This window comes from Gymnogyps californianus, chromosome Z (assembly GCF_018139145.2).
Source record: "Gymnogyps californianus isolate 813 chromosome Z, ASM1813914v2, whole genome shotgun sequence".
NCBI classification, from domain to species: domain Eukaryota; kingdom Metazoa; phylum Chordata; class Aves; order Accipitriformes; family Cathartidae; genus Gymnogyps; species Gymnogyps californianus.
The window spans coordinates 56,677,109-56,698,419 of record NC_059500.1 but is presented as its reverse complement, the minus strand read 5'-3'; the positions used below and the strand labels follow the sequence as shown (position 1 = coordinate 56,698,419).

The window sequence follows — 21,311 nt, the reverse complement described above, 5'->3', positions numbered from 1 at the left end:
CTGTGAGATCAGGGATACTCAGTTCTTCGGTGACTTCACTAGGCCTTTCACCACAGGCATTTTTTTCCTTAGGCAAGCCAACTGTCAGTTGTGTGGGAGCTCACGGTACTTTGTAATGGCATCTTTAGCATTCGTATTAAGGAAGAAAATCTTCAGCTCTCCTGGCTCAAAAGCCAGCTGGCATACAACAAGGCAGCAGGTTAAAATGTACCGGCTCTGCATCCTTGCCACCTGCCGAGTCAGTGGGGACACACGACCGCGTTAACGCCGTCCAATTTCAACTTGGGCGGGTGAGCAAAAGGGGGGCCCCGGCGGCGCCTGCCAGCTGCCGCGCCGCCATGCGGAGGCAGCCGCCGGCATAGTAGCTCCGCCGACCGGGGCTGCACCTGGGCGGCCCCGGCCCCGGCCCCGGCCCCGGCCCCGGCCCCGCAGCTCCGGCCCCGGCCCCGCAGCCCGGCCCCGCCGCCCCCGGCCCCGGCCCCGCCGCCGCCCCCGCCAGCCGCTCCGGGACACTGCGGCGCCCCCTGGCGGCGGCGGGGGGGCGGTACGTAGCGGGGGTGCGCCGGCAGGGCGAGGGGGGCGCTGGCCGGGGGCCGAGGAGGCGTCCGGTCAAACCGCTCCGGCGGCTTTCGGGGTGACCCTGCTCGGCCGGGGCCCAGCTGGGGCAGGGGAGAGCGGGGCGGCCCCGTGGGAGCGGGGGCTCGGGCTCCGCGCGGAATCGAGGGCGCGGCGCAGCATCCCCCAGCAGCCCGCGGGGACCCCGTGCCGAAGGCCTGCCGTGTGCGTAACTAGGGCTCTCTGGAAAGGAACGAGCCCTACTTACAGGTTTATTTTTTTCCCGAGACCCCAATTTCCTAAATCCCGATTCAGTTTAAAAATAACTAACTCACTCTTTGACGGATTTCAGCACTACTACTTCTGAACACCCACTTGTACAGGCTTTCTGCTTGGGTATGTGTGTGCAGGCACTTGCACAGGAGCATCAGTGGCACAAACAGGTACCTCTGGTGAAATTAGGCTTTTGTGAGAAAGTGCTACAAGACCAAAGCAAAGCAAATCTTGACTTGTATATTCCTGCACTTCCTCACAGATACGGCAGCACTGATGTTAAAAAGCAGACTTCAGATTTAGATTTTATCTGAGAAGAAATTCACACCCTGCAGCTGCATTTGGCATGTGGCATTTAGTGTTTTGAAATAGCTCCTTGATCTTAGAGCAGCTCTGTGCAGAAGTTTTACTGCAATGAACAGATTGTGCTCAGCTTCGTATCAATAGGCACGTCTCTACCGATTTCATATGTTAACCAGCTTATGGTCAAAATCTTATAAACGGAGTCATGTTAGGAAAAATCCCAATAACCCATTCAGTGTTACATAGTTGAATACTCACATACAACATTCATTCGCTGTGGCTAGAATTCGAGATGCATCTAACTATAATAAAGCATCATTCTGCAGGTCTGCGGTAGCATTGCAGGCAATGTGGGAGAAGGTAATTTTGCTTAAAGAGCACTGGTTTAAATGAAAAGTGGATTGAACAAAATCTCAAATACAATCTTCCGGGCCCTCTGAGGAGTTAAATCAGCATAATCTAGCAGAGCTGTGTCAGTTCACCTTGCTTGAAGGTCTGGCCAAATAGGCTTGTTCTTTCACTCATCATAGGGCAGAAAGAGATTGTAATGCTGAGAGGTGAATTCATGTGACGGCTGTATCACTGAGGATACAGTAACAAAAGCAAAAAAACCCTAAAGATAAAAACATTGTTAAAATAGAAAAAAGGATGAAAGTAGAAGGTGGAAGGAAGAGGAGGAAGAAAAGCCTTCATAGAATATTACTCTATTCTTAAAACCAATAATTGGCAATCAGTACAGCAAGGAAAAGTCGTCAGACCGGAGCTTCTCAAATATTTGTGCAGCATTAAAAGACTCCTACAGAATTCAGGCAGAATTCATCTGATGGGTCAAGATCATTTTAATACCTAGTTATTTAAATTTATTTATTCAGCCTTCTCTCTAAAAAGAAACCCAGGGCTCTTTCAATGAACTTAGTGTCTACAGAAGTAAATTTTAAAACCAATATGGAGTCCACAGTGCAACCTTCTGGATTTCTCGTATTTACTCTGACAGTATGATTTGATGTTGTAAAAATAAAGCTATGATTACCCCATGAAACACGCTTATGCCACGTATTTGAGAAAAAAAAAAAAGTAGCAGCAAAAGTCTGTGGTTTCTGATGGAAGGTATTTTCTTGTTGTGGGGAGGGTGATTGGGTAGAAATTTTGACCATGGTCCTGCAATTGGATCCATCAAGCCTGACCTCTGTGCTCCTGCAGTGCTTGCTGGAGTCAGCAGAACTACGTGCTAAGTGCAGGGATCTGTCCATGTGGAACTAACTGGGGATTTGGGACCTTCCAGTTTCCTGCTGTGGAGGGAGGATGAGTTCACTTCCACATAAATTCTGGAAAAGGAGCAAGAGATTTCCATAAGAGAAACTTGCATTTATTTTTAGACCTTCTGTTCTCTCACTCAGTCCCGTAGAGATCATGCTGAACATAGAGTGTCTGCCTTTCTCCAGCTACACATGCCTACCTGCTAACACCAGGCCATTGCTGCTGAAAATCACCGTTCCCCATATTTCTCTAATGAGAAAAACCTGGCACATAGTTTGTAGTCACTGTCCAGTAGCTGCTGCTGCAGTTGCTAATCCAGTTTTGCATCGGTTTAAGTGTTGTATCCAAATATGACCTCCGTCAGTGTCATGTCCATCACTGTGGAACACAGTGGTTGTCTTGTGCTCCTCCAAAAATGCTATATTTCTTGGCACCCTCCAAGTAGACAGGACAGCGAGGTCAGTGTGCACCTGCAGCTCCATGCAACTGGACAATGTTCTGAATGCACCTCTCCATCCAAAGCTACGTCTCCTGATTGCTAGCAAGGCTGCATGGACACTCAGTGACTTCCAGCTGCCAGGTTCATCCTGTACCGCCTGCCTGTGCTCAACACCAGGCTTCTCCAGCCCTCAGGAATGACATCAATGAGATCAATCACAGATTGATGACAACTGGCAGGAGCTGAGACAGCTGTGTTGGCAAGTAAGAGAAAGTTCATGCGTTCCATAATGGACACTTGCTTTTAGCCATGCTGTTCCAGGCCAGGAGACTGATGTGCAGGCACACCAGCAGCACACTGCTCGGTTACTTTGGACAGTGACCATTGCCCTCTAGATCATCTTGCGTGGTGCCTGCTCCAGCAGGTGTGAGCTGAGAACAGCTTTTGGTTCGAGTCCTTTGAGGGAGATGATAGGCAAAACTGATGGGATCCTGCATGGGGAGATACTGACTTGTCCAGCTGTGTCAGGGCACTTCTAGGCACACTCAAAAGCAGAACTTGAAGCATATGTGGAAATACAAAATAAAAATGAAAGGACTCATGGCATTCTCATTGCTCTGGGGTTTAGACAGCTCCTGAGCAAAGATTTTTGGGACCTCCGTTCTGGATTGCAAGATTTCAAAGCTTATGCACCTCATCCTTTGTTATATACAGCTGTAAATCCATTTGTTGATACAATGCCTGGAACCATGTTGATCTTGAAAGTTGAACTTGAACAAGAAAGTTCACTGCAGTGCATAGTTGCCTGGATGCTCTGGGGGAACCTACAGCCTGAGTTGTGTGCTGAGGATCCACATTCAAACAAGAAGGGACCTCAGGGTGCCTAGGACCCACATTCAAACAAGAAGGGACCTCAGGAGCGGTTCCACCACAGCTCTCCCATAGAATGAGGGTGCAGCAGGAAGAACCTGTGATTATTAAAGCCTTTTAAACTGGTAGGACCACACACCTCTGTCAACGCTTCAGAAAGGTGCCATTTTCTTTAGTGATATTAACCTAGTAGTTGTTAGGACTCCTGGTGGGAGACAGTGCTTTGCATCCCATCAGGTGGGGAAGGGACCTGAATTTGATGCATGCAGGATCTGTTAGACATCTGTGTAAAAATGGGCAGAGGTCACTATTTGTATTTTCTCTGTTCTGGGATGCTCTGGTTCAAGCAGGGTGCTCCAAAAATGGCTACAAGACTGGGTTGTATAGGTGAACCAAGCAGAGGAAGTCTAATCTGTAGACTGGACTTATTAATGACTGAGCTAGTCTAAGATATCAGATAGAATTAAGACATTATAGGCACTTTCATGGATCAGGCACTTGAGCACTTTTGAAGTTTCCCAAGCAATCAAGATGGAAAATACATCAAGAATAAATGAAGTGTTTTCTAATGATGCTGAATGTCCAGGAGCAAACATGACCTTCCACAGACATCTTGTGCATTCACAGTTCACAGTGGTTGCAGCAAGTCTGAAAATCAGGCTTCTTGTTGAGGAACCCTAATATGGATTTGGATCCTTGAGTTTAATAGCTTTACTATTAATAGTTTTGCTATTAAATAATTAATACCTCTGCTATTAGACTGCATAGCAAAGGGCTAATGAATTTTGAGGGAGAAAAAGAAGGGATTGGTTAAATATCTTCAGTGATACTGAACTGTGTATCAGTACCAAGATCTTGCTCACACTTGCTTATCACACAAGTGTTTAAAGAAAAGATTCTTGGGGATTAAAAAGCTGGTGTCTCTTAGAATTGTTGTCTGTCGTCCATGGTTATTTTATGAAGATAGTGGGTATATTTCCTCATAACGTGGAGGTGACAAGTCATCACAGGCGTAGTCTTCTAGCAGTTCTTCTGGCTCATCAGAAGTATCCTCTGACCTGAAAATAGGAAGAGGAGCAGGTGCAAAAATAATTTAGCAAACACAAAGCATGCAAGTAACCTCAGTGCTGTGTCCTGTCAGCCTTATCTGGGAAAAGCACTTCCTGACTTCTTGAGAAAATGCTACGAGATGAAGTTTTACTGCGATTCAACCATTTGCTGTGTTTTTTTTATGAAGTATAGAAGTGTCAGGAGGTGACCTTTGTTTTCATGCTGCCTATGCCTGTCACACATGTTGCGGAGGATGATGAGTGAGTCAGCGGTTTTTCAAACAGACTTTGATAAATGAACTAAAAGTGACTTGTGTTCTAGGAAGGATATAATTCTGAGTAATTCCTGTAATTATTTTTCTTTAGAGGAAAGAACTATATAAAATTATTTTGTGTCTGATTAAAGCAGTTTCATACTGCTCTGTAATATCAGCCATCTTGTTTATGCCCCAAAACTAGGAAAAGAGTAAGTGCTGGAATGTTGCTACAGTGGGAGAGGAGGCCAAGCGTAATCAGGAGGGAGAGCATCTGGTACCAAACTGATTCTTGCATTGTCATAAAAATGCTGTTTGTGCGCTGACTCGTGTGTTGTGATTGTGTTTGAGTGGAAGCTTCTGGCTGTACATATAATAACCTTCTGGTCAACAGTCTAAAGGTAGTAAGATAAGCATAAAAAAAAAACCATCGGCAGGAGCATATATACTAATATCTTCAAAAATAACAAGAGATTTAGTAGACTGAAAATTGAAAGGGATTCATAAGTGAATTTAATTTGGATAAAAATGCTTTCCAGAAAAATTATGTCTCCATAGTCTTTACTCAAGAAATACTCCTAGCAAAGAAAAAAAAAAAGTGTATGAAGAAGGATAACACCCTGGACTAGCTTTTGTTTCCTTTGAAACCATACATAGCACTCAAAATACTCAGAAGCCTGTGTCCAAACACATTAAGGCATTTCAGAAGATGTACCTCTGATTCCTGGTATTCTCTGCAGGATAGGCAGCGTAGTTCCCGTCTCCGGTAAAAGCTGGGTTATCCAGGGTGTAGGCAGGGCAGAAGTGAGCAGAGCCTGGGGTGGGAGTGGGTGAGGCACTGGAAGAAACAGCACCGCAGCAGCTGAGCACCGGGTGAAGGTAGCCAGGACTCACAGCAATGCCTTCCTGGGCTGGGTATGGTGGAGGGATGTACTGTACCACTGTGGCACCGTGAAAAGTTATAGGCTGGTTAATGCCAGTGAAGACAAAGGACTGTCCGCTTGCAGTCTGGTCGAGGTCTGACATATTTTCCTCTCTTTCTTTACAGGGTTTGCAGGTAAGCATGTTAAATTTACAAACAGCAATCAGAATAAAAGTCACCCCGACAGACAGCAGAATAGGCCCTAGTAACTGAGTCCACTCCAGGTGAGTAATGCCGTCGTATTTTATCCATCCCATCACGGTGAAAGTGATCCCCACCAGTCCCAAAAACACACCTGAAAAGAGCAAAGTGGTGCCGGCTTTATCCCCATCTGACACCAGGACATCGGATCTGTTTGGCTGATAAGGAGTGACAGAAAAGACATTCAAGGAGAAATCTTCTACATTGTTGTTGTTCTGCTCCATTACTGAGTATAACGTTATCTTCTGCCTCAAGAGAAAGGGGGCTTGTAAGGGACTCAGCAGAGCATTTAAAGTCGAAGGTTCAGGTTAGTTATACAAGAACTTTGTGCATGTATGGTTAACAGAGTTCATCATGTGAAAGAATAAACTTTGCTTAGAAGAATAAAGGTCTGGGAAGTGAAGCTTGAAGCGATCACTAAAGACTTCTTGAATTACCACCATCGCTTCCGAAATGGCCCTTGCATGGCTGCTTATCTCTTTGTTTATCCTCTTCTTTAATTTGGCACCCACTGCTACTTCCTCACTGTGCCCATGCCAGATGGGAGAGAAAGGAAGCTGCAGCCACCGCAGCTTTTCCTAGGCCCCCTGCCAGCTGATGCATTCAACATATGGACAGCATACGTTTAGTCAACAGCAGTGCGGTGACTCTCGCTCTCCTAGGGCCACCACTCCAGCAACCCAGATCTGCAGGAAAACGCGTGGCCATTGCTGGGAGTGCTTTGCAGTGCTCTGAAGCGTGACATTTATAGCCATGCCTGGACCTCTGTTACAGCTCGTTCTGCAGTCCAGAGCTTCTATGGTTTAAAAAATATCAAAGTAGGCTTTCTGATATTCTGCCAAGGGGGAGCAGTGGGTGGGTGGCTGGGAGGATAAGCGGCAACAGGGTGGTGAGGGCTGAACAGCCTGGGAGAGCTGCTGGTTGTGGGAGAAAAGTTATTTCAAGCCAGCCAAAGCTTTCCAGCTGTTTGAAGGTAGCATAATTGCTCTGTAATTTCCCCTTAATTGTGGACATTTTTTGTTGTGGGATCTCCACCCCTTCCTCAAAGTTTATACTGAATAAAGCCCACATACCCCGAACAGCGCACCACTGCAGGAATGAGAAAGCATCTCCTGTAATATTAAACCTGGTAAAGCAAGGGATCTTATCCTGTACTCAGAAGTACCTAGAATATTTTTTTACATCACAATGAATTGTTCTGTTGAACAGATGTCCCATATATTAAACAGACAGATTAATTGAATGTTGAGATTTTCTGTTTCCTAACAGTTTCAGACTAAAATAATTGCTGTCAGAGGGTTCTGGTAGAATGTCTTGGTTTAATTCCTTAAGGCGGAAACATCTCCAACTACTCAATCTGTTTTGACTAGCATGGCAGGGGAGTACACACAGGACAGAGATTCCTACCCAGGTGGTAGAATGTATAATGCTACTTCCTGCTACCAGCAGCTCTCAGGGAAGCAAGCTTATCCTGAGATTTATAAGATAAAAATAGCTCTAGAACTAGAAAACTCACCTTTCAGACTGCTTCTTCAAAATCCGTAACGGTGCCTTTAGTCTACTGTGCATTCATATCACACAGTGTGACAACAGCTCACTTCTGAAAGGGGCTGCTCACCGAATTTGGCACCTTCAGAGCTGATGCTGAATGCAATTGCAGATGTGTCTTTCTCATTTGCTAGCAGATAGACCTTGAGGAATATTAACGCTGGACTCCTCTAAAAAACATCTGGGAAGTTTCCAAAGTCAGTATTATGTGTCTTCTATTACCGAGGGTGCCAACAAATTTTCTGACAAATACACTCAAGATCAGCCTTTCCCACAGCACCAAGTCTACTCAGGACTCTCTGCACCACTTGAGCAAAGTGTTAGTGCTTGCAAGGCAGTGGTTTCGTATGATGACAACTAAATTACAAAGTGCTGAAATACTAGATAAGCTGTCCTTGTATTGGTAAGTATAGCCAAAACCTAAGTCACCTTTAACCTTATATTTGGTAAACTTAATGGAATTAGCTTCTGTTACTGCTCTCTGCAAGTCAGGTTTTTTCCATACCATGAATCATTCTTGTTGCTGTTTGCTGAATCTTCCAGGCTTTCCAACATCCTTTTAAAAGCAGCATTATATCATAATAGCTGTCTAACTAATGGTATATACAGATGTAGTGTCACCTTCCTCCTCTCATTCATTCAAGAACTCTGCAACCGCTATTTGCAACAGGATTTTGCTGGAGCACTTCCTCGGTCCTACACAATGGTCCTTGGATGCTGGCTGGAGTCAGAGTTTTCCAAGTCAGGTGTTGCATCATCCCATGGCTGACACTCTTTGCCTCTGGCCTAGGACATGAATTCATGGTTGTTGAGCAAGTACACAGTAGAGCTGGAGAATACAGGTGGTTTCTTCCAAGGCTACTTGTCACTTGAACTTTGAAAATGGCATGGCAAACACTGTTTGGTACAGTAGGATCTAAATCAAAGTTACACCTTTCCCTATAAACTGCCCTCTCTTTGTAAGATACAATTTCCTCTAAGCCTCCCCCCATTTTTCCCATTATTTCCCCAGACAGTGGCAATGCTGCCTTCAGGCACCTGTCAAGGTCTTAAGAGATTACCAGATCACATTGATTTTTTAAGGCCAGTACTTTACTTTGCCAAGTAAGTGTATGTTCTGGGAACTCACTTAAAGATACTGATTTACTAAATGCATCCCCTCTTACCTGGAATAACTCCTAAACAAATGAAAACAGTTTTGTGAAACCTAAGGAATTCGTCAGAGTGAGGTTTTCAGCATGGGTGCTGTTTTGAGATCTCACTACAGTTTTGTTCCCATCTGCTTCAGGGACCTTAGCCTGAACACAAGCACTGCTTTGCTTTGTTACTCTGCGTAATTTTCTGTCACCAGTGCAGACGTCCCCCACAGTGCCTGCTGCTGGAAGCAGGTTTTCTGTAATGCTCTGCACCTCCTCAGTTCTCTAACCTGTTTCAAGAGTCATCTTAGTAAACACTGATAGGCCTTCACTTATCTTTTTCTCCTCTCCTTCTGCTATTTATTTTTACATACTTGTTCATATTACCAGCCCATTGTAGTGAGGTTTTATTTTCTTACATGCCTGTAATATAGTCAGGGACTTAAGTCATAGAACATGCAAAAGATGTCGTATAAAAGAAAATTATACCATGGTATTGCACACTGGCTTTAAAAAGAGTAGGTATAAAGTATCACTCCATAATGAAACATTCAATTGTAGGGAGATTAAGGAGCCAATGATTTGACTAACAGAGACTTTTTCCTAGAGAAAAGGTGACTGTATGTGGCATCTTTAGTGGAAAACATGAATTACATGTGTAAGAGCAGTACCTAAAGAACCACCACGAGTAGGCCTTGCACCCTGGGGCCCTGTACTACTGCACTGCCAGCCTCAAAGCGTAAATAAGCTGCGAGAAGCAGGTTCAGCCAGCTGCCCACAACTGCATCTACCTGCAAGGTGGTTTTATATGCTCCCAGGGAATGTTGTCTTGTCATCAGGTACACCAAATTGAAGGTATTTCCATACCTAATTATCCAGATACATGCGTGTGTGATAGAGGGAGGAGCACAGATCTAAATGAAGGCTGACACATTCACTGCAGAAACGTGGAGGTATTGGCAAAATGTCTGTGTGGACACAGAAATGCCCCACAAGCCATGACTCTGAAAGGGTAGGGTGGAAAAGGCATAGATAGATACAGCACTACCAACCACAAAGGGCAAGGATGGAGTGGGTGCAATCCAGCGAGCGCTGCTATCCTAAAAACATTGCATCATTGCAGAGATCTGTGCAATCTGTTTTTCAGATGAGCTAGCTTTCCATTTTTTTAGCTACTGGTGATGTAGGAAGAAAGACTTCTAGAAAACAGGCATCCATTTATATTTTTGTGAATCCTTCTCATATTCAAAGGATTGTAGTGTTGCAGTTAGAAGCAGAGCAATGTCAGTGCAGGCAGCACGGAAGAGAGACCTTAACTTCACTTACAGAGGATAAGCAATCCTTACCTCCCACTCCGCCTGTTTAAGTAAGCGTGAATCAGTAACCAACCTGATTTGCTCCCTAGCATTTGTATGTCAAGCACTTAAGCTAACCTTAGGGCAGAAAAGGGGTTATAGCACCATTAGTGTGACAGTAAAGTATCTCACTTCCTCAATAAAAATGCTATTCCGTATTATTTTAAGCTACTTTTATAGTTTTACAAGGTGTTGCTTCCTTTCTAATATAGACATTGCACCCCTACTCCCCACATCAAAAATTCCTCCCACTAATGCTGTTCACCCATTGGCAGCCTTCAGTGGTGGAGGCAGACCTGCTAGCCTCTTACTCACAGTTTCTGACCTTGCTGAAGCAGATTTTGACAACACAGTAAGCAAATACTGTTGCCCTGGCTATGCTAGCTCTCTCAGTGCTGAGCAAGTTATGAAGATGCACCCAGCACATCCACTGAGTTTTCAAGGAATGATTCTCCAAGTCAAAAATAGAAGATGCTAATACAGCTGTACATTGAACTATTTCCTAAGCATCTTCTCAAAATGATACAGAGAGAAATTCTCTTTTCAGTCCTTGTTTTCAGAGGTAAGTAACACCTACCCTTCCCAGGAAATTCAGGTGCTGACTCCGAAGAGTCAGGTCAGCAGCTTTCTAAGGCGTGCTTTCCGTGAAGACTGCTTTTTTAGAAATAAAGTGGTCCACACTGGAGAGTCTCCAGTAGAAGATCAAAACACAATAACCTTGAGGAAAACCAAGAAGATCACATTTCAGATCCAGAGGACTCAGCTCAGAGTCAACATATTCTACTTGATTTCTCTGGTCTCTTGGGTACATCTTGGGAACAACTGATTGAGCAAATTGCAGGCAGCACAAAAGGTTAATACCTTTACAGTTAGCAATCAGATGTGACTATTTTTTTTTTTTTAAGAAAAAGATGGTGACATATTTCAAGATTTGTTTAAACGCTTTTTGATGTTTAATCTTTTCAGCAAATGAGTGTTCCTTTGTAATTCAAACAACAGAACAAAGCCAACATGGGTGTTTGTTTGCATGGGATCTTTTAGGTAAAATACCCCAGCTTCTGTACTTGCTATATAATAGCATCACAAATCCAGAGAGAGAGACAAGCTCCTTTGACATGTGCAAGGCTTTGTATGCATGAATCATGGAAGGCAGTGGGCATCACTGTCAAAAATCAGGTTAGAAACAAAAGCTTTAAAAAAAAATAATCAAAAAGATGGTAAACCATAGCTTGGATTACAGAAGGCATTCAAGGAACAGCATCCTTGAAAAACTTACTAGGTAAAAAACACTTGAGAGAAAAGAGGACAAAATGCCTGCTGGCTTTTATGGATCCTCTTTCTTCATATAGACATTTCCCATGGCTGAGTCATGCCAGTTTAATCAGCTCCCACATACTAAATCCCTCTCTGTGCTGCGTTTGCTCATTACTCTGCATGCATAAGCCCCTCAGCTCTATTGCTGGCTAAATATACCTCCCTCACTGGCTGGTTTGTTTTTGTGTGCCTGCACAAAGAGCTGCCCTAGCACGACTGAGGGAACAACGCAGAGGTGGAAATAAATGGCCAAATGCAGGAGCTCCTGAACATCTCTCTAAAGAGCTCTGCAAGCGAGAGGCATGTTCATAGAAAGATGACACAAGGCAATCCCTGTTCCCTAGGCACAGGAGGGAACTTGAGTGCTTAATTCAAACCTTGGCATTCTGTTACAGCCAGGTTCCCTGAAATTCAGCATGGCAGAAGACAAGCTGAGGTGTAGCTGAGGTCCCAGAGCACGTGGGTGTTCAGAGACTCAGCTGAACAAGACGGAGATCGCTCTTGCAAGATGTTCTAATGCTGCGAAGTTCACCACGCTGAACCAACCCCAAACACTAGCTCTGCCACCTTCTGTTTCTGGGCACAGACTCAGGTCTGTTTTTCTCAAACAGGGTTCAGAGCAAGTCATAAAGTGTCAAAAGTCAGCAGCAACTTGGTTCCTGCTAATTATCCTTACCTACTACAAGCAAACCCTTCAGTTCGGGAATGGGTGCAAACAATCACAAAATAGAACTAGAACCTGTTCTCACTCCATCCTGAAAGCAGGCAGCTACCGCTAACTTAGGGGCTGCACAGGGACAGAGGAGCTAAGGGGGCTGTATTTCTGAATGGTCTGTCAAGTGCTGTGTCAGTTAAAAACATCTGTTGCATGCGCTTCCATGAAACCGCCTCTCTTGCATTTGCTGATAAGTAACGTCTGCACCTGGAAGATACCATTGCTTAGTAGCGCTCACTCCCACAAAATAAGCACTCCTTGCATAAACCATGAATGATGATATATAACAGTAGTATAATCCCCCTGAAATCAGTCATCACCACAGTTAAACTGTTAGCCTATTAACTATCCTCAGTGTTGCCTTAGGGCTCTTAACTGCTGGCTAAAACTGATTTTCATAGGGATTATACTTATGTAAGGACCAGAGAGGGTCTAAATTAAGCTATGGAGTGTTTGTTACCAGGCAGACCAAAAAGTAACCATTTAAATTCTCCATAACATATTTGGTCCCAATCTTAAACACCCCTATTTGTGATGCTCTCAGAGTACATATAAAGTCAATAACTTTGCAAACAAGTATTTTCCACAGAAGTCATACAAAAATAGAAATAAAACCACTTCCTAATTATTTTTTTTGAAGCTCCAAACAGATTTAATTAAAATAAGCAAAAAAAGTTCGTCTCTACTTAGCGCCTCCATTATATAAAGAACAACTAAAATTAGAAACTGAAGCTGTAACAGAACAAGATGTGCATTTAACATTCTTGCAGTGAACTGAATCCCTCCAGACTACTTGCTCAGAAGCCCAGTATTATCTAATATTTCTTGAAACCCAAATTCATCATTTATGCTTTTTGATGAAAAATTAGACACAGCCAATATTATTGCTTTTATTACAAAATGTAAATAAATTCAAAAATTGTAAATCTAAGTGTACAATTTAATTTAAAAATGAAGTCTAACTGACAGTCCTCTATGAGCTCGTGTCAGATGTGGCTACGGAAATAGATGAAGAAGATGAAGAAGAAGATGGAGAGTATTCATTATTTGTTACTGATGCTTTTTCTTCATATTTTGGAGGTGATTCAGAGGAGAGGTATAGCATCGGTAAAATATCTGAAGGTGAGCTGCTTCCAGAAATTGTATATATGGTTTCATAGTCTCTAACAGCAACTGTTCTTTCATCATCTATAAGCTGTGCTCTATAAAACACAAAACTGCATATTAGCATAATTCATTTCTCTACAGTGAGTGAAATTCCACTTGAGTTACATAAACATACATGTATGCACACACTCCCTAAAAATCCCTGAAGCAAAGAACTTGCATAAGCATTAGGATTTCATTCTGTGGGCTACATTATGACTCATATGAAAATTCTATTACTTCAGAGGGGAAGGGCAAACAAGCTCCCTTCTAACCTTTCACCAGTCACAGCCTGGCTTATGGGTATTAGCTGCTTCTGGCAGGACTATCTCACAATCTTATTAAATCTTCTTCTGATCCTTAGCTCCTAATGTATCTTCCCTTTTGTACTCTATCACATACACACTGTCCTCTTCCCTTATGAAAGACAACTACTAGACTTAGAATTGCATCGCAAAAATCACAATCCTTAGCCCTTTGAGATCTTAGATGAAAGGCAACTTAAAACTTTTATGAAGCATTCCAGTAACTCTTTGACAGACATAAGGAGTAGCATCCCTGCTCAGAGCTGGAGAAACAGAAGCAACTGGACATGACTAGACTGCTAAGTTCCCAGTGACAGTCAAGGTGGGCAGCCAAGTATTCACTGCCCTCCTCTGACCATCATAACTGGATCCCAATCGGTTGCACCTGCATGGTTCTGGTACTCTGCTCATCTTGCCCTGGAGTTGGCCCTCAGCATATTGCTTCAGCTGCTTCCCAAGGAAAGGGTAGAACTCCTCATTCCCCATGACTCACTCCCAGAGCTGACTCTTGCCTTTGTGCATATACCCGTACCCCCACCAATACTGCGTGAGGAGCAGGAATACAGAGCATAGTCACCTCATCTTCAGTGCTGTTACTGGTGTGTGAGGGTGTGTGTTTAAAGGAGAGAGAAGAGAACATACTACAAGACAAATGCTGAAGTACTCTATAACAGATTGCAGGAAAAAAACAATCACTTCTGGAATCAGATCATGACTCAGCTTCCTACAAGCTCTCATCCAGCACAGCCTCCACCCCAGCACTTGCTGACAGAACGTGGAGCAATGGACTGAAGAGGCAAATCACATTTGCCTAGTGTCCTGGTTTCAGCTGGGACAGAGTTAACTCTCTTCTTAGTAGCTGGTACAGTGCTGTGTTTTGGATTTAGTGTGAGAATAATGTTGATAACACACTGATGTTTTAGTTGTTGCTAAGTAGCACTTATCTTAAGTTAAGGATTTTTCAGTTTCCCATGCTCTGCCAGCAAGCAGGTGTGCAAGAAGCTGGGAGGGAGCATAGCCAGGGCAGCTGACCCCAACTAGCCAAAGGGATATTCCATACCATGGAATGTCATGCCCAGTATATAAACAGGGGGGAGCTGGCCGGGAGGGGTGGATCGTGGCTCTGGCATCGGTCTGCAGGTGGTGAGCAACTGCATTGTGCATCACTGGGGTTTTTTTCCCCCCCTTTTTCCCCCTGTTCTTTTTTTTTTGTTATATTCCTTTTCATTACTATTATTATTATATTTCATTATTATTATTGTTAGTATTATATTTTACTTCAGTTATTAAACTCTTCTTATCTCAACCCATGAGTTCTAGCTTCTTTCCCAATTCTCCTCCCCATCCCACTGGGAGCAGGGGGGGAGTGAGGGAGCGGCTGCGTGGTGCTTGGCTGCTGACTGGGGTTAAACCACGACACCTAGTAACCACCCACGTATGAAATGGGTATTCCCTTCCAGCTTTGGGATCTTCAACCATGGCACTACGTTGGGAGGAACGAGGCTACTGCTTCTCCCGCATGAAAGGGCTTGGGAACCAATCTGCACTAGTCAAGATGCTGTGGCTGCTACCAAGTGCTGAGCCATGGGAGAGCATGATCGAGTGAAATACCCAGAGGTGGTATCAATTCACAGGGTCTCTGTGAGAACCCTGGGGAGCATGGAAGGGCAACAGCTAGAGCACCCCCAGCCACAGAACACCAAAGCAGGAGGTCAGGGTTTCTGCATCCAAGGTTGAAGTGTTTTGTCCACTCCACTAGAAACTGCCCCAACAAGCTGGGCTACAAACTGCCTGGTCTTCTACCTGTATTTAAACTGAAATGCTTTTTGAGGGTGCCCTTGGATCATATTTAAATTGGCTGTCTCAGGGCTACCAGAGGTCCAGGTTCACACTCGGGGCAAGTTATCTCTCCGCACACATCCTTTTGCTTTGTATGTACATCTGGGATGCACATACCAGAAGGGAGTTACAGCACACGCTGGACTTGTAGCACAGACAGGCTCAGTGTGGGGCCTAACTCCAGGACTAGCAGCAGCTGGTATGAAACACCTTCCAGCTGTGGATGCCTTCACCTAGCCCAATAAGAACACAGAGACTTCATGTAAATTCCTTCTTTCAGCAGCAGTTTATTTTCTCTCCTGCTTGCTCTGGGTGTCCTTTGATAGCAGTAGTATAGCTCTGAGAGCCGATATATTTCACTTGCAATCCGAGAACAGGCAAAGACTTCTACACTTAACAAAATAAAATGTTTCTTCAAACAACAATTTGTGCCTGGTCATGAGAGCCACTGCTCTCTCAAAAGCACTTTTGCTTGATCAACCCTGACATGTTCTCATCCCCACATCTACCCTTGTCATGCTGAATTGGCAGGTGTTTAGGGCACTTAGTAATGAACAGATTCTCATCAGCTGTGTACAAAAAGTACTCTCTCTAAAACAATTTAAGTGGAAGAACAGCAGACTGAATGAATTATGTGTGTAGATAGGGTTTATTAGGCATTGCATCGCTCAGCACAAGTAATCAACCTCAAGCTGGACCTCAGTCATTGGGAACCAAACACTGAGTGTCTCCCTTCCCTAGGTGATATCTACATGATCATTTTTTTGTTTGGGGGCCAGTCCCACTGTGCACTAGAGAGTGTTGCACTAGTAGCAAGGAAGAGTGAGTAGGGGTTTTGATACAGAGGTGTTTTTTCTACATTAAAAAAAAAATTTTTTTGAGAAAAGGCAGAAGGACAGTCTGGCTTGTGGCAATAGCAACAGAAGGCAGCATCTGCTGTCTCCAACAAAGATGGGGAGAAAATGTTTGGAAGAGGGCATTAGAAAATGGAAGACAACATGAGGAGCTAGTGACGGTGACTGACTAAAGAACAGAGTGCCTCACACAGTGGGCCTGAGCCTCAAGAATCCACCAGGTATACTTCAAAGGATGACTAAAAAAACCACAGACATGGCTGCACACAGCGTGGTAACAAGAATAAGCACCATTGCCAACACAAGTTTCCTCCTCCTGTGGCATTTAGGTCTTTGGGCAGGAAGAGGGTTTCTGCTTGCTTATTTGCTTCAAAAGGAAGATTAGCACTAGAGTTTTGAAGAAGTACCAGCATCAGGCACACAGCTGGTACAGCTGATCATGGAACACACTGCCTCGTGTGAGTGGAGAAGTCTGGAGTATAGTGGAAAGCTATTAAAGCAATGGCCCAACAACTACTATGATTGGACACAGCCGGGCAGGCTGGGGCTCTTGCTCAGTGATGGTGCTTAGGATGCTGCACGTTGAGTCTTGTAAACTAAACTTTACAATGAAGTCCCATACCACCTGCTAACTCACAGATCAAAACCAAGCTGACATAGGACCTTCCAGAAGGTAAAGCCAAGTCAATTCTGGATCATTAAGTGCCTGAAAGTAAGTTGGGGGCTCTAGGCATGTGGCATCTAGCTCTCCTGGCCAGATCTAGTTCTGGCTCCTAGTATGTGGCCCTTGCAGTGACCTCTTTCACCCTCAGGTTAGCAGCCCACTGGTGGTAACCCACAGGGGATAAATAACCCTGCAAGTTCTTGTGGTGCAGACAACTCTTCAGTCAGTCGGCAGCTCTTGCTCCCTGAGCTTGGTGGTGGCAGCATCTAGCAAATTAGCTGTACCCAATGTATGGAAGAGTGGCTGCATGGGTAAGGTACAACACCTTGAGATTAAGTTGGCATTGCAACCTCACTTTTGAGCTCCCTGGGGCCTCCTGCTCTTCTCCTGCAATATCAAGGTATCCTTTTATCTTGAAACACTGCCACAGCAGGAACAAGGCAGACCAGCATGGTAGGTCTCAGTTCCTCAAGACAGTGAGATAAGGGTCACAGGGAGAACAGAACACACTGAAGTGGTGTTCCCAGGGTCACAGGGCCTGTGGATAGGTGTCATGAAGGGCTCGCTGCATTGGTTCTACAGAGGCTTCCTAAAATCTGGCAGTGTGGATATCATGCCCCTTGGGCACTGCTGTCAGGGGCGCTTTCTCTTGGACAATCTGTGGAAGAAACCTAATCTAAGTATATTTAAATAAGGCCACTGATTTAAGGCTTTCTTTTCACTTCAAGTTCTTTTCAGTCATAACAAACTGGTAAGAATTTAACCCTCATGAAGGACACTGTGGTTTGTGATTCTCCTTTTATACTAGGTATATAAAAGGTTAAGGTACCTGAAGTAAGTCAAGCGATGCACTAGAAAACTTTGTAGTGCCTAGTAGAGAGTTAATTCACAGTGATTATTTAAGAACATGGTCTTGGATACCTTGAGAAACAGCTCAGATTTCCAAAGACAGAGAAGAAAACAGCCTTACCCATCGCTGAAGATAGAGTGGTAGGGTGGAGGATTTTCACTTGTAGGCAAACCACTTGACATAAGACAACGTGTCACAGTTGGTGACACAGGGTCAGCAAAATAAGGAGGTGGTGGAGGTGGGAATACCATTACAGCATCACCTAGGAAAAAACCCACCAATTACTACCTCTGAAAAATTAAGCACCACTGTTTATTCTCACTGTATCCTAGAATATTTCCTGTCTTTGGAATTACAGTATTTGTACTTGTCTACCTTTTAAGATAAAGTGCAATGATCCCACATACAGAACTGTTAAAGAACATTGGAGGTACATTCAAAACCAAAATTATCCCAAAACAAAGATGCAGCATATTCATAAATGGAAGGTTTCATTTAGAAAATACAGCTGGGGAGGGGGAGTGTTCCATCTAGCTGAGACACAAACCTCTTCACTGCTGGCTGTCTTCAGAAACTGGAAGTGCAAAGCACACAGTTACTGTGGGCTCACTTTAAGGGTAGGCAAGTATTTAGTTTTCCTCAAATATCTAAAATAGGGCAGTTTAAGTTTCTCCACATCTACTGCAGTGTTATAACAAAAGTATTCAAGTCATTAATGGTTCTGATGACTGATTTTGTGTACCTTGACAGCTTCCCTACTAAATTACTCGTAGCTGAAGGCACACTACTAACATCAGTACCACAACGCTATTGATACATAATTCACTATTAAGTGTACTGTGCAGCATATCTGCCAGTTTCAACTTTGTAACTGAGGAGTTTCAAATTATTTTTTTTTTTTAAAACAGAAAGTTCGTATCAGTCACTGAGCTTGCATAATTTATATAAATATTCACAGCTGCCTGGCACCTTTTTTCCTTTGTAATTTGTATGCAGCGACAGGTCAGGGACCTTCAAAAGTGTTGAGTGAGGTGGGGGTTGTTTTCTAGCTTAGTCACCACTGTTCTAGAACATCACTGTGCCAACCAGACCTCAGTCTTTAGCCTTTCAATTTTACTTTTCCTGATGGAAGTGTAAAAGGAATCCACTAATTCTGCTTTCTTGCCTTTGAAGACAATCTGAATTCCTTTCTATGACCCTTTGATTTATCCCAGTGGCTGGAAAAGTGACTGTAAACCCTCACATTTTCTGAGGGTCACCACATTACAGGTCTGTACATTGGTTTGACAGGCAGAAGGAAAAAAGTTTTGCACAATGAAATTTCAAGTCCTGTCAGTCAGATGACAGTCAAGCAATACTATGATTGACTCATTAATCCTTTCTGAGAGCTAGAAAGTTATCAGAATAATTTATGCATAGAATGTATTCATGGGGTATTAAAAGCAGTGCTATATGCAGGGGAGCATTCCCTGCTAACATACCACGTTTACTCAAATACTGTGCAATTAACAGAAGCATCTTGCAATTACATCTCTGACTGATGAAGATGTGGCCATGATTAAAACAAACAAACAAACAATACACTGCTTATGAATCAGATTTTCTGTTTAAGGGGTCAGAGCTCAAGGCTAAAATAAATCTTAAATATAGTCACAGAAGTCATTAGACCTGTGATTTGCAGTGTCAGCTACACCCTTTGGGAAAGGAAGTGGGATTGGACTCATTTGTGTCAGATTACGTGGCTTCTTTTGCACAGTCAGACCTTTCTTTTTATGCTAAAGGAAAGGTTTTGTCTTTGAGAGAAACGTAACTGAACTGACCATACAGAAAACATATGAGACAAAGCAACATTTTTCTGTTTTGGCTGGTTTGACATGCCAGAACTGACATGCTTAGAGCTCAAATGAGTAATATTCAGAGGTAAATCATTAGTGGAAAAAAAACTGCTACGAACTCTCAAATGTAAAGTTCACACATTATTTACCCACCTACTGTAACCTGAAAAGATTCAGGGCTCTGAGGATGCTCTTCACTTTCGCAAGATTCTTGGTTGAGATTTAAGTTTTGTTTCTTTTTAACATGAGCTATCACGAAGAAACACAACCCAGTGAGCACAATCAAAGGTCCCATGATTTGAAGTGACAGGAATCCACAGCCCTGGATGTCCACATCAGAACTGCCGGTGTGGTTGAGCTGTATGCTGTGCCAGCCAGGGCTGCAGCCAGGAACCCAAATGCCCAGGATGCTAATTAGCATTCCACTAGTTAAAAACAGGAATCCAAATATGAGAAACTGGGCAAACTGACAGCTCCCGCGACAAAAAACAAGGCTGTACACCTGCTCATTTTGCAATTGTCTTTGTCTTATATACAGCCTGGCCCTTGATCGTGCCAGTAAAACACAAACCAGTCCAGTTACAGCCAGCACGGGCCCAGCAGCCTTAAGGACCTCGTTACAGTCACTGAAGGTTCCAGATGGGCACGACTGGAGAATAAAGACTGAAAGCAGGAATCCAGCGCAGAGCAACACAGCTCCAAAAACAAAAAGGAAAAAAATAAGTTTCCCATGTTGTCCATTATTTCCTTCACCTCCTGGTGCAGGAACAGCCCCTGGATACATTACCACAGAATCTCCTCAAGCAGATGAGTTGTTTTTTTTTTTTTTTTTCCTGTTAGCATTAAGTGGCAGAAAACTACAGTAGATCTGTGAACATGAAAATACACAAATCAAAAGAAGAAAAAAACCAGTGGGACTAGCTACATTATAATACATACTTCTACATTTGCTACTTGGCCTATATTGTATACTCTTGGTGTATTTTCTGTTTTGTAGTACCTCCATTATGGATTAAAGGGCCTAATCAAGTTTGCTGCCATTGAATGCTGATGAAAAGACAGACCTTGCTTTACAGTTAGACTGAACACAACTGTAATTGCTGTTGCACAACTAAATGAATTGCTTCTTTAGATACAAAGTCTTATGATTAAGGGGACATTATTTTCAAAGGCTGAATCTTGGGAACAAGGACAGGGTAGCTTTCCCCTTGAAAACAGAAAGCTAGGGGAAATTTCTGTAGTGAATAGCAGGAAGTGACAGCTCTTGAGAGAAAGAACCTTAATGCAAATGAGTCTTGACGACTACTGGACTTTTTACCAAGTAAATCTTCTAATACATACCTTTTCAAAGCATATAAATCTTGCTTCTCCTTCCACAAGCAATACAGACTTTTCTGTTTCTCTCCTTAAATCAGGTTCCTGTCCTATACAGCTGCAAGAGCAAGTACACAGACGATTTTTGGTTCTGTTCTGAAAAGACAAAAAAAAAAAAGAAAAAAGAAAAAAGCCATACTAAAGACCGTGTACTTCAACTCTCACTGATTCCAGAGTTGGTAAGCATACTGCTCCCACACCTCCTTTCAACTTCCCCTACTCCTGAATCCTTTGTCTGTGCTCCAAGAAAGCT

At 43.5% G+C, this 21,311-nt stretch overlaps 2 protein-coding genes across 2 annotated transcripts; both read right to left on the bottom strand.

Moving 5' to 3' along the window:
- Window positions 1-4,652: 4,652 nt before the first annotated feature.
- Window positions 4,653-6,347, bottom strand: TMEM174 (transmembrane protein 174). Its single transcript, XM_050913740.1, has 2 exons — window positions 5,716-6,347; window positions 4,653-4,755 (listed from the first exon to the last, which is right to left on the bottom strand). Exons 1-2 carry the CDS (start codon window positions 6,345-6,347, stop codon window positions 4,653-4,655), a joined length of 735 nt encoding a protein of 244 aa, XP_050769697.1.
- Window positions 6,348-12,816: 6,469 nt separating this feature from the next.
- Window positions 12,817-20,510, bottom strand: TMEM171 (transmembrane protein 171). The gene is made up of 3 exons (XM_050913126.1): window positions 19,838-20,510; window positions 17,970-18,111; window positions 12,817-13,393 (listed from the first exon to the last, which is right to left on the bottom strand). The coding sequence occupies exons 1-3, from the start codon at window positions 20,466-20,468 to the stop codon at window positions 13,165-13,167; spliced, it is 1,002 nt and encodes a 333-aa protein (XP_050769083.1). The 5' UTR covers window positions 20,469-20,510; the 3' UTR covers window positions 12,817-13,164.
- Window positions 20,511-21,311: the final 801 nt, after the last annotated feature.